Source organism: Polypterus senegalus, chromosome 11 (assembly GCF_016835505.1).
Source record: "Polypterus senegalus isolate Bchr_013 chromosome 11, ASM1683550v1, whole genome shotgun sequence".
In the NCBI taxonomy this organism is placed as follows: domain Eukaryota; kingdom Metazoa; phylum Chordata; class Cladistia; order Polypteriformes; family Polypteridae; genus Polypterus; species Polypterus senegalus.
Genome location: NC_053164.1, coordinates 165244575 through 165258479, shown reverse-complemented (window position 1 = coordinate 165258479; position 13905 = coordinate 165244575). Strand labels below are relative to the sequence as shown.

General features: G+C 38.2%; 1 protein-coding gene across 5 annotated transcripts in view; it reads left to right on the top strand.

Annotated features, from left to right (window-relative positions):
• Nucleotides 1-13905, top strand: part of tbc1d30 (TBC1 domain family, member 30) — a 122679-nt gene that overhangs the window by 28070 nt on the left and 80704 nt on the right. For 2 of the 5 annotated variants that reach the window (XM_039770033.1, XM_039770031.1), the window contains exons 1-2: nucleotides 6533-6977; nucleotides 9080-9141. In XM_039770033.1, the coding sequence (XP_039625967.1) occupies nucleotides 6824-6977; nucleotides 9080-9141 (216 nt within the window). In that variant the 5' untranslated portion in view covers nucleotides 6533-6823. Of the gene's footprint in view, nucleotides 1-6532; nucleotides 6978-7337; nucleotides 7357-9079; nucleotides 9142-13905 lie in introns of those variants that run through there. The other 3 variants (XM_039770030.1, XM_039770029.1, XM_039770032.1) reach the window with 2 other exon arrangements.

Genomic DNA, 13905 nt, shown 5'->3' with positions numbered 1-13905 from the left:
AAGATGTTGCATTTTGAAAAAATGCCACACAAGTTTGAATGTAAACGTTAAAAAGTATTTTTAATTTCTCAACTAGTCATGTTTTAATTGTCCAATGGAATTAAGGTGAATATTAAAATGTTAATGTAAGATTTGCTTGATTACTCAAACAAATTCTCTACCTGTACATTTACTAAATGATAGGCTTATTTTTTATGAGGTGTTTTATATCTAAATGATAGGCTTATTTTTTATGAGGTGTTTTATATTTAAATGTACTTTAAGTGAAAATTTTACATTATTAAACTTGCCGAATTCAATTAACAGTCACAGCAGAGTGTAGTTTTACCTGGCAGAACTTAGACTATGGCTCAGGAATGGCACATGAACAATAACCAGAATTGGATTCAAACACATGTTGCTGGATCTGTGAGGTGACAGTGCTGCCCACTGTGTCACTGTGCCACTCTAAGTACAAATATAGATTAAAATAAGTTCTGATAACTGTGTTTCAGCTATGCACTACTGTAAAATATGATTTATTCCAATAATGGGGCAAAAAATGGAACTTCATCTGCACAACTCCTGAAAAAGCAACACTCAAACCAGAATACTCCAAAATCTCCACACATACCGCTTAGAATTAAGGCCAAAAAGTTCTATCTTGGTCTCATCAGACCAGAGAATCTTATTTCTCACCATCTCAGAGTCCTTCAGGTGTCTTTTAGCAAACTCCATGCGGGCTGTCATGTGTCTTGCCTCTCCTCAGTGTGTGGAGACAACCAGGCACTGCTCATCACTTGTCCAATACAGTCCCCACAGTGAAGCATGGCGGTTGCAGCATCATGCTGTGGGGGTGTTTTTCAGCTGCAGGGATAGGACGACTGGATTCAATTGAGGGAAAGATGAATGCGGCCAAGTACAGGGATATCCTGGACAAAAACCTTCTCTAGAGTGCTAAGGACCTCAGACTGGGCCGAAGGTTTACCTTCCAACAAGACAATGACCCTAAGCACACAGCTAAAATAACGAAGGAGTGGCTTCACAACAACTCTGTGACTGTTCTTGAATGGCCCTGACTTAAACCCAATTGAGCATCTCTGGAGAGACCTAAAAATGGCTGTCCACCAACGTTTACCATCCAACCTGACAGAACTGGAGAGGATCTGCAAGGAGGAATGGCAGAGGATCCCAAATCCAGGTGTGAAAAACTTGTTGCATCTTTCCCTAGAAGACTCATGGCTGTATTAGCTCAAAAGGGTGCTTCTATTAAATACTGAGCAAAGGGTTTGAATACTTAGGACCATGTGATATTTCAGTTTTTCTTTTTTAATAAATCTGCAACAATTTCAAAAATTTTTTTTTGTCTGTCAATATTGGGTGCTGTGTGTACATTAATGAGGAAAAAAATTAATTTAAATGATTTTAGCAAATGGCTGCAATATAACAAAGAGTGAAAAATTGAAGGGGGTCTGAATACTTTCCGTACCCACTGTATAATATAATTATGTGCACAAAGGTGTTCTTTATGTTTTAAGAACAGAATTAAGTTGGATGCTAATTTGTTTTTTTCCTAGTTTTCACATTTACAGTGCTGTCATTTTTTGTTCAAAATGTAAACATTTGTGTTACATTTTATTTTAGAGATATTTTATTATCTTTTGTGAAGAAGGGAGACAAAAAACCAGAAAAAGAGTTGGGGATACCATCTTGGTAACCCCATACACTTGAAGTTTGGCAAAAAGAAACTAAATAGTCTTTTCAGGCACAAGTTCACGATATAGCAGAACTGAGGATGGAATGATGAGTGGTGGTTTTATATGGTGGGTAGACCGGAAGGGATGGGTGCAGGAGCATAGAAACCAGAAATGATGTCAGCAGTGGAAGAGTCATTAGTCAGCTGATCGGCAGAGGGAGAATAAGAGAAAGGATTGGGGCATTCACACTTATTCAAGCCCATAAGATGCCTCCCTTGTGTACGCGAGTGACATGACCGCATAGCTCTCCCCAAATACACCCCCAATCCCAATCATCATCAGGCCCGTTGGGTCTATCAGCCTGAAATAATAGGCTGTGAACCCATAAAGGGCATCACCATTGAAATGGAAGATACCATGACAATGAAGGACAGTAAACCTATAAGGTTAGAGGTCCAAGAACCACCTTTTGACTCACAAATTCAATTTTTTGTGCACCACTATCCATTGTAGAGGGGCGCGTTTGGTGAAGAGTGTGAACTTATGACCTAGGAAGTAATACCTCAGTTGGTTAACAGCCCACTTGATCACTAGAGCCTCCCATTCCACAGCCGCTTACCTTTTTTTCCCCTATCCAGCAGTTTACAGCTCAGAAACGCAAAAGAGGGCTTCAACACCATCAACACTTTGTCTCAGCATGGCACCAAGCGTCGGTCTGGAGGGTAAAATGCAAAGCGAACTTCGGAGCCATTAACTCTTTTAGGGCTAATTTTTTTTTTTTTTTCTTATCTCCCAGGGCTGAATATTTTTCCAAAAACTGACATTTTTTAAAAAAGAACACAAAGCAATTGTGTAACATATCAAATCAACAAAAAATATTTACTTTTGACAAATGTTACTGTCTTGCATGCACTGTCTTTGCAGCAGCACGTACCTCTCACCATGCTGCATAACCTGTCCAAAGCCACCAGGGGACAAAGCACGTTTGGACCAATGCTCCCTGAAGTTATATCACCAGTTCTGTCCCATCTCTATTTGTAATACCACAGCACGCTTCATCTCATCTTTTGTTGCGGGTTTACACTTTGAAAAATGAGAATGTGATGCAAACGCAGCCCGCGATTCAAAAAATTTCTCTGCCTACCTGTTCATCTCGTCTGACGGTAGCTGAAAAGCAGCATCAGGAGAGAGCAGCCTGAAGTACAGCAGCTGGTGATCTGTCGTGTCTAACAGCAAGCCATGCCGTCTTGTGAAGTCCAGTAGCCAGATCGGCTCTCAACGGATCAATGCCTGTGTATTTATCCAACGCGAACCTTGCCGTAGATGTATCGGCTCTGCGAAGGCGCTGAACTGGCAGCAGATCCGCTGGCGCGGCATCAGCTGGTGTTTGATCAGCTGATGCCGGCTTCTCACTCTCTTGCTCGATCTCCTGATCACTGTCAATAAAATCCGATATTGAAAAATCTGAGTCCGACTCCACGATAATGCGCAAAACATTGTCTGCCGAGTGTTTTCTTTTCTGCACTCACTTCACTCCCTTGTCACATGTCGATGCCATCTTGCCATTGTTTACATTTCGCAACTCACGCACACGCTAGGATTAGTTGCCGAGTCAATGAGTCTAGCATTCCTCCAAGCACAGAGGGAATGCCTGTGATGTGACAGTGAGATTTGTCGCCATTAAAAGCTGATTATCGCCCTCTATCCCTGGATGTCGACTTTAGTCGACATGCACCCTCAAACCCTTCTGTCGACAAAAGTCGACATCCGCCCTAAAAGAGTTAAGATAGATGTTGATGTAAGGGCCTGCTTTAGGTCATGAAATGCACAGTCTGCTTTGGAATCCCACACCACTGTATTAGAAGCTTGCTCCTTGGACAGGTCTATCAAGGACACTACCCTCTCAGAGAAACATAAAACAAACCGGTGGTAGTAACCCACTAACCACGGGATTAGTAACAACGACGTCCAACCACAACGGTTCAGTGTTGCCATACTGAGTAGCCACTTCACTCCCTAATGAAACTGACTGTGAGCACAGCGCGGAGACAGCTTGGGACAGGCTTCCCCCATCCACAACAAGGCCCAAAGAACACCCAGGAGTGGACTGTGCCATGCCGCTTTTAATGTTTGAAGTCTCGCCCCAATATCACCAGATAGGGTGGATTTTGTAGGATTGCAACCATGATTGAGTGTATGGTACCTCCGTAATTGATAATACATGAGACTGACCTAGACTCTTGAATGGCGACACGTCCCATCCAGGTAGTTTGCTGAGCAGACTGTGCTTGAGAGTTTCGATTAGGGCTTCCATATTTTTAAATTCCAGCCTCCAGACCTGCTGGGTGAGGAACTCCAGGAAGGCATTGACCAGGATGTCACAAGCAACCTTCTCTACAACCTCTTTTGAGTCATTTACATCTGGTATTAGCCATCACCCTACCCTGCTCCAAACTCACATTTTTCAAAGGTCTTCACATGTGAGCAAGTGGATAACCTCCCACCAATAAAAGGGACTACTAAGGAGGTACTCAGTGATTTGGAAATTGTAGAGGAAGAAGTGCTGCTTAGATTAAATAGGCTGAAATCAAACAAATTACCAGGACTAGATAATATTTACCTTTGATTTCTTAAAGAGGTTGGCTAGTACATGTATTACATGTACTAGTAGCTCATCATGTAGCATTGATTGATATTTTACTGCGCATTGAGGAAATTCCCTTGATATTTTACTGCGCATTGAGAAAATTCCTAAGGACTGGAATGGCAAATGTTATTGCGTTATGTAAAAAAGGGTGAATGGGCAGATCCAAGCAACTTTGTGGCAAATTAAATTTAATTTAAATAAATGTAAAGTATTGCATGTTGGGCATAAACATGTTAAGATTGAATACACAATGGGAGGTGTGAAAATCAAAAGTACACCTTATCAGAAGGATTTAGGTGTCATAGCGGAATCGACACTATCAACTGCCAGACAGTTTCCAAAGCCATTAAAAAGGCTAACAGAAGGTTAGGTTATATAGCACGATGTGTAGAGTACAAGTCCAAGGAGTTTATTCTCAAGTTTTCTAAAGAACTGGTGAGGATTCATCTGTAGTACAGCATACAGTTTATTGGCCCCAGGCTACAAAATGGATATAGCAGTGCTAGTAAAAGTCCAGAGAAGAGTGACTAGGCTGATTCCAGGGCTACAGGGAATGAATTATAAGGAAAGATTAAAAGAGTTGAGCCTTTTCAGTTTAAGCAAAAGAAGATTTAGAGAAGACATGGTTGAAGTGTTTAAATTTATGAAAAGCATTAATATGGTGGTTAGAGAGTATTATTTTAAAATTAGTTCATCAAGAACACGGGGACAAAATTGGAAACTTGTTAAGGGTAAATTTCACACAAACATTAGAAAGTGTTTCTTTACACTGAGAACCACAGACACTTGGAATAAGCTACCAAGTAGTGTGGTAGACAGTAGGGCTTTAGGGACTTTCAAAACTAGACTTGATGTTATTTTAGAAGAATTTAGTGGATAACAATGGCACACATCTCATCTAGATTGTTCTAATGTTCTATTTTTCCTTCTGACTGAAGAAAGTGACTTTTAAGTAAGTCTATCCTTTTTTGGGGTATTCCATTGTATTTTCTTTCAGCCCCTTGCAGTTTCTTCATATTTCAGAAATCTTCAGAATATGGTTTGCTGACTAGCCTTGTTCATGTAAATCTATAATTTTATGTCTGTCAAATGTGCTAGCTTAACCATATCCAAACCTCTTCTCAGTGTACCTCCTCTTGTGTGGTTACCATCTAGTACAATCATTTACTTGTCAAACTGCACCACTGGCATACTTGGTTTGACCAATAGTGTCCCATTAGTTTGAATAAGATATTTTTTTGGTAAAATCACACAAATACATGGAATGGCTGGGATGCCTCAAGGAGAGATTATGGGGGAAAACCAGTGTTTATAGCCGTCTAGTAAGATATCAATAGGTTTTTGGAGATCAAAAAAAAACAACTTTTTATTGTTTCAGTTTTCATTTATATTTATTCCAATGTTATTCACATAATAAATATTTATTGTTCAGATTAAAAATAATTTTCTTGGCATGGCCTAATACTGGCACAGTATTTTTTGTGTTTGTATGTAAATATGTATGTGTATATATATATAATATATAATATATATATATATATTTCCTTTTTTTATATGTTAAGTGTTGTTTATGTGCAATTGAAAAAATGCAAGCAAGAAATCTACTGTACTTCTTAGAGATGGCAAATAATTTCTGAACTTTATGGCAGAAACATGCAGTACATATAGTACTTCCATTTACTCCTGTCCACACTGCTTGGTCATAACATTAATGACCAATCATCTAGAACCACACCTTCTCATACTAACAGGTATGATGTAACACTTACTGTGATGTCTTATTGTTTCTTTCTTTAATGCCTACCGCTCCTAACATCTTTCCATGAGGTATGGAAATGTCAGAGGCTATTTTGTTCATAATATTCAATTAAAAATGAAGACTTGCAATTTGTGCTTTGCATTTGGTAAATGACAGTCTTGTTGTTAATCATCCAGTTTTCTATTTTGTATCTGCATAATGTACATTTTCATTATCTGATATTCCCGATTTCCGTGCGTGTTTGTTTTTTTTTTTTTTTGTAATGTTAGGATTAATATGTTTGTTTTTACAGATTTAGAATATATGAAATATTAAGAGAGCCGAGTACAACGTAAAACTAGCTAAACGGTACTTTATTTGAGCACAAATGAAATTCTGCTGGAAGCCTGACGTGGTTCTTTGATCCCCCATGCGATGACGACGTACTTGTGGGTGGGTTCGTAGGTAACACTGGGATTCCTATGTTGCTGCACTGCAGATGCTATTTGAAACCAAAACCAAAGCTTTTGAGATTTAACGTTTTTTTTTTATTAAGTGATACTCGTGAGTCTTGTTTTCACATTCGAGAATGTATTTGATCATTTGATGAGAAAGATTATTTAAGCAAACCAGCCTTCGATTTGGATGAAGATTTCTCAGGAATTGCCCGAAATCATAGAGGACGGAAAATAAGACGGCTGCTACAGTACTTATTTGTACAAGCATTTGGGTGTACGTTACAACAGAGTAACCGATCGCCAAATGAAGCAAGAAAGGTTGTCCGCCTCGAAACGGTCAAGAAGTTGCCTAAAAAAGCAGAATACAGGTGGCGTCAGTAATATTATCTTTAATGTTCTTAAGAAGAGGAACTGCATTTCGCGGTCTGCACCTCGCCTTCTGTGCACTTTAGAACCAGGTGAAGTTCTTTCATTTATACAGATATAAATGTAAAAAGCCTGCTTTATGCAGTTGGGCGTTTTGTTTTTACAGCAGTAGACACGTTTTAATCAATTTACACAATAGAGTCTCCTATGTGCATACATTGAAGTGCGGGAACAATGAACGCTTTAATTATTCAACTAAGTCAAATTTTCCTTTCGCGTGAAAAACGTTAACACTACTTAACATTCTCCCTCCACACCCATGTAGGAGTGTTCTGCGCTTGTAATCTTTTAATCCTTTTCTGGCCGTGAGTGAAACCCTGAATTCATTGCAGAGGATATGAGACCATACCTCATTCAGGTTCTTACTGGACACTTTTAAAGCCGCATATGATATGACACTGAGAAATGCAGGTAGTATCATTTTTATGTATATCGGTTCGGCGTTGCATGCAGTGTTAACGGAACATTAAACAGCGGCCGATGCTACTGCCGCTGTGTTCTGTTGACAAAGGCGGAACAAATGGCTGCTTGCTTATGTTTAGCATGGCAGTCTCGAAGCTTACAGACCAGTTGCAATTGCTTCATTCATATGTTATCAGGACTGATATATATAAACAAACTTTTCAATTAAACAAAAATAATGCCGCTGTATTCCCAAATTCCTGTTCGCTGTACACGATAGGTAGGATTGCAGTTCGAAACAAAACGTGTTCAGCACCAAAAGCGTGGATAGCGACTTCAGGAAATTTCTCTCCCGCACAGAGTGACGCGAGGCTGACGCAGCACGTCTTTGTGGGGTGGCTGGGAATTTGGGAGTGTAGGTGGAAGTCGAGAAAAAGCCTTAAAGAACACTCGATTGTTAATTAATTTCACTGGGTATTTACGAGGTTACGATATTGTATTACTGGTCGTCAAGCGTTTCGTATACTTTTCTCACTTGCCTTGACCATCTGATTGGTGTTTGAAATAGGCATTGTTTCATCGGTCAGTTTACTCCTCTAATATGTCATGTATGTAATGATCAGTGCCTTTTTATTAAGCGCTATACATCCTATTGATAACATCTTTAAACCGCTGAATTTTATAGAAAGGTAGTGTTCGCGCTTTTAAAAAGAAATAGAGCAGATGAAAATATAAGTACATTCTGCTAAAACGGTTAACAGAAGAAAGAGTGGCAGAACCAGAGTAACGGCATACCGAGTTATCATTCTTAATTAGTAAAATATAAAGTAAATAACAATAATATTAAAAAGGAACAATGTAAATATATGTTATAGCCTAACCATCAACTGAAATTGTTTAATCTAGCATTTGGGTGGTTTGGAACGGGGCCTTTCACAGAAGCAAGAGGTAACAGGCTGTCACTGACACAGTCACACACACCCACACTCATTCATTAGTGACTGTTTAGAATCACTGACTAACCTACTGTAACTCATATGTCATTAGGATGTGGGAGGGAATCCAAACTACTGAAGAGAAAAATCCCACACAAACAGAGGAGGACATCGACCAGCTTGAGATTTGAACTTGAGTCGGCAGTTAACCATAATTCCTCCCTACTACCTATAAATACATATTTGCCATAAAAAAACACTAATTATGGGTTAGATTATACAGTGCAAGGTGCAGAAAAAAAACATAGTTTCTTTTTTTTGTAAACTAACTTTTAGGAAGAATTTTCAGGTAACTTGGTTTTGCTTTCCACATTGTTATTGTACTTTGCATTGCTGATTCAAATTTATGAAACTGTTTTCCTTTGCAATCCTCTTCTCTTCTTTGAAGTTAAATTTAAAAAGAGCATTAAAACTTGAAAATGTTAGCTATAATGTATGTCTGTGGGGTAGCATTGTGCACAGTTTCAAAAAGCCAATGATGCTGGTTGGCCAGTTTACTGAGTGGACAGGTTTGTGTGAGTTTTCACTAAAGTCTAGCTGCCATTAAGAATTTTGTTTTTAGCACTTTGTTTCTACACAAGTAAAAGCATTGATGACTGCATAACCACAGGTTAAAGTTAGTACAGAAATTAATTTGTATAGATGAATACTCCTTTTTAAAAAGTCTGTGTTTTTGTTAATTGTGCTTTCAACTGTAGCAGCAGAATTTAATGTTATTGCTGTGTTTTTATTTCTAGGAGTGGATACAAGGCTGAAGTTTACTCTAGAACCATCTCTGGGAAAAAATGGATTTCAGCAGGTAAATTTCAAAATACAGTATTTTAAAGATGCCCACCTGTTTACATTTATATTTTGGTGGTACAGTTTTTATTTATGTTTCTGTACTCTGCCTACAAGCTGATCCAATCTGTAATGAAGTGTTTCATATGCTTAAAATTTCAAAGAGTGGATTTATTCAATAAAAGTAAATGGGGATGGGTGAACTAAGAAAGAATGCAAAATGTTAATTGAACAGGGGACCAACAAAAACTTACTGGGTGAACCTTTTAACCCAAGACATTTACCATATTTACCAAGTTAAGTAAGTGCCATCAGCTTACTACCACCTAATAATACCAAAGCATTTTAGCTTTTGTGACTTTGGTGACTTGTCTTCTTCTATCTAGTAATTTCCTTCCCATCCCACCTCCTGTTTAGCTATAGGCATGGAGTGCCTTATTAAACTAGATAACTTTAAAGAATTTCCTGGAATTGGTTCCATATCCAGTGATGTCTAGCAGCCCCTAATAATACCACTCATATGCTCTCATTTGATTAAAGAAAATGGGGCCCATATTAAATTGCAAACTACCTGCTGTCATCTTCTATCCCCAGGAAGCCAGCTACCCCCATTAGGCTTGCTTGCAGCTCTTACATCCACAAGAAATACTTTTTGCATCGTCTCACTTCATCATGACACCCCTCTATTTATGGGGATCTTGTAAAGCTCACTTCAAGAACATTCTGTGCACGTAATGTATATGGCATAATGCTTTGGGTTGACTTCTGTCTACTCTCACTGGCATATGGAAAAACTTTCCATTTGCTTGTGCAGGCAAATATATTTCAAAGTTACTTCCTGCAGGCCATTTCCTTATCCTTTGTCATCTGAATAACCTTATTGGCCTTGTAGCGCTTGCTAGCTGGACAACATAGTGCATAATGACTGTCATTTTTTTTTTTTAAACCTACATCAAAGGTCAATTTTTCTTTTTGGTTCCTAACATGGAACAACAATTAAATACTCTGTTGCTTTTCTACCTTGTATTTTTATAATTATTGCTTGCTATATCTGCTTCCAAGTAATTACCTTTGTTAATTATTTGCATAAGTGTATTTTTTGTTCTGTTGAGCTGAAGAAATATTCTGAGAAACAATAATAAAAAGTATGCATACATTTTGCTGAAGCCTTTGGCACCAGAATGATTCTTGTTAGTTTAATTTGCAGTTCATTCTGCCTGCACACATCTTCAGTGTTAAGCATAACTCAAAAATGACTAATCATACATGATTCTCATACTGAAAAAATTATATAAAAAACATTATTAGCAGATGAGTTTCCACATCACTTTGTGAGTTCAGATTTATATACAATATTTGCATGAATAACACAGACTGTAGATTCCATTGTGTAAGATAATATTTAATACAAACAATCCTAAATTTATTGCACGGACACACTTGTGGATAATTGTTTTGGCAAATTCCATAAATATATTTTATGCAAATAAGCACTTTTATCATGTCTTAGCACATCAATATTCAGCACAACTATTAGATTTAAACATATCAGTTTCCCCTTGGGGATTAATACAGTTTACCAAATTAAGTGTTAACATAAGTGAATCATGTGAGCAGAGAGAGAGAAATGGGGAAATGATTCCATTCCAAATTTAGATAAAATAAACATCTAAGAGTTGGAGGATCTGGACGTTATTTGAATTTTAAAAAGAAAATGTAGAAATCTAATCTGCAGGATTAAAATTGTATTGTGTAAATAATTTTGCCTGTCTGAAAGTATGCCAAGCACAGTTGCAGGACTGAATATAGGAGTGGTGCCAAACTACTCAGGATACCAGGAAGGGCATAACTGTGGAGGTCAATAAGCATGGTAGACACGTTGGCAAACAATAAAACAGTGTTTTCAGCTGATGGCCTGGTAAAGTAACAGATTGAGTCTATAGAACCAGGTACAGTAATCCGGTACTGTGATGCTCTTTTGCTTTATATTATTCTATTTCAGCAACTCGTATACATTCAGATACAATGTCACATTTTTTATGAATTCTTTTAATCCATACCAGTTGTAAAATGTGTTACACCAAGCCCAGCAACCCTTCCAGATTAGTTGTTAGTAATTAGCCCAGACAGGAATGTGAGGTAATGGAAGGATGAAAGGACTGATGTGAGCATAACATTGGGACAATTTATTCCCCTTGCTCATTAGGAGAAATCACTCTTTGGTTGCTCCTGCCTGGTTTCCAGCACTTTTTCCTGGCAATTAATATTTTAACAGACAACTCCTTTGGATGGCTTTGAGCCTGCTGGGGCTTTGTGGTTCTCAGGAGGTAGCCTCACAGTTTCTGTGAGGATATAACTATCTCCGAATCGATCCTAGGTTATTCCTTTGTGATGTTGGAGGTACTCTCAGTTAGGCTTTTCAAGGGGCTTCTTTTTCTCATCTGGGTAAGCCTAGAGCTGGGAAAGAAGTAGTGGCAAATGCTCACCTGACAGAGAGGGCAGTGAAGAGAGAGGAGTTGTGTTTTCCAAGGCATTTTAAAACCACCTACTAGTTTTGTGTGTTTTTTTGTGTGCAAATCTCCTTCGAATAACCCACCTGTATTTGATCTTTTAATAAATCGATATTTGTTCTTGTTACCTGCACTGGCATAGTTGTTTTTTGGGTCAGAGGGGCTTCAGAATGCTTCATTCTTGTCACATATCAGATTATGAGAGAGTTATATGAGTAGGTGGTTTTTAAGTTGCATTTTAATTGTGATTTAGGTCTGACATGTTTTGATTTTGGATTTTTAAACATATTTTTACTGAACCAATAATTAATAGCACAGTGTGGATGCTGGAGTTACCAGATATTTCACTATCACTCTTATTTCTTTTGTTGATATTGCTATGGTTGATCTTTATTGAGAGAACATAATGTTAAGGGACATATACTGATATTACTGTACCAGTAAATGTTTTAAATCACTTATAATACATTCCAGTGTTTATGCAGCTGCTTTTGGAGGCAAGTTCAGCCCCTAAAATATTCATATATTATAGAGTATAAAATATTTATGCAAAATCTCAAAACTGTGTATAGTTTGTCAGATGGTATCTGTGGTATTGCATATGATCTGTGTAAAGTCAAGCAGTTTATTAACCTACTGTATTTATGTAGTGAAGTGGAGAATATGGATGATGGTTAGAACAGGCCAGTCTACATTCTAAGAAGGATATATTTACCTGGCCTGGATAACAAGACGTTCTGAGCTGGGGAAATACTTTACAAATGAAAAAAGCCTTCTGGTTGGTAGTACCAGTAGCATGGGCCTGCTGCATTGTTTAAAATATTTGCAAAGGTTCCAGGGATCTGACGTTTCTGCAACAGTATCTGTGGTTAATAATCTGACCTAGAAGTACTCCTTGGTAAGATTAGGTGGTGCCAGAAGTACTCCTTGAATTGGCCAGCTTCTCAGTCAGATGAGTCTGGAGTCAGGCATGAATAAGAGGCAAGGGTTTGTCTGTGCAGAAAAGCCAGAAGGAACAGGGAGGTTTGAAGGGAGCTTATTTGTGTGGTTTTGGAATTGGGTAAGTACTATATGCACCCTGCACAGCGGGAGTGAGGACAATCTGTACAGCTAGGTTCAGACCAGAAACAGGTTAATTGTTTTCCTTTATTTACTTGTTATTTTGCATTATCCCTGGATATAAACACTCCAATGTTTTTATTTAGTTGGTATAACTTAACTTTTCATATCTCCTAGCCCCTTTTTTTGTTTGTTCTGTGTTCAGCTCTTCGGTGCCCCAAAGATTGATAATATATTACACCCAGAAGCACTGGTATAATTTACATGAAAACATTTATAGGAGACTAGCAAAATACCCGTGCTTCGCAGCGGCGAAGTACTGCATTAAAATTTTTATTAAGAAGAAAATTAAACCTTTTTAAACTGAGGGAAAATATGCCAATAATTATTTGTTAAGGATCTCTTTGTATACCATGTTGTCAGTTCGGCCCTCCGGTTGTAACATGACCAAGCTGTGCGCTGAGCTTACTCTTGAGCAAGCAACTTACAGTTGGCCATGTGAACAGTAATCTTGTTTCAAAACTCACAGCTTGGACTGCTGCTGTCATAATCGGTTTGAGTTTCATGGTTTGTTTCAATTATGACAGTATTTGCAGGACTTGTGTTGAAGTGACATTCGGCATCTGTCAAGCATTGTAAGCATACAACCGGTTTCATCGCTAACTTCACATCCAGCTTTTGAGAGTTTAAACATTCATAAACATCAAAGTGTCCAATACTGAAAACGTCACCTGTGAATCTAAGATGTTTAAGAGGCATTGGCGGTTGTCGAAAGGTGTAAAATATTTGGCCATTTCGGTACACTTGAAAGCGACAACTGAACAATTCAGCGGCAGCCATCAACTCACATGCAGAACCATAGGTGAAGGGCTTAAGTGCTCCTGTGTAGTATAATTATCTCCTGTACCGTCATCAGTCCACACCTTGAACCTGTCCCAGTCATTCAATACATAAGACACAATGTTCCTCCGGATATCAAGAGTGAGCCTGATATGGCCGTGCAATATGTAACAAAGAGAATGGAAAAGGAAGGTAGGTGCCATCTCCGTGCATTGGAAACCACTCGGTAAGTGACAGTTCTTTGATCAGTAGTGATCACCTTTATAGACATGGTAATGGGGGTTGGAATGATAAAGGAAATGGGTACCTGAGCAATGTAAAGTAAGTCTAAAATACCTATACAATAACTATAATCGTAATAAATGAACAATAAA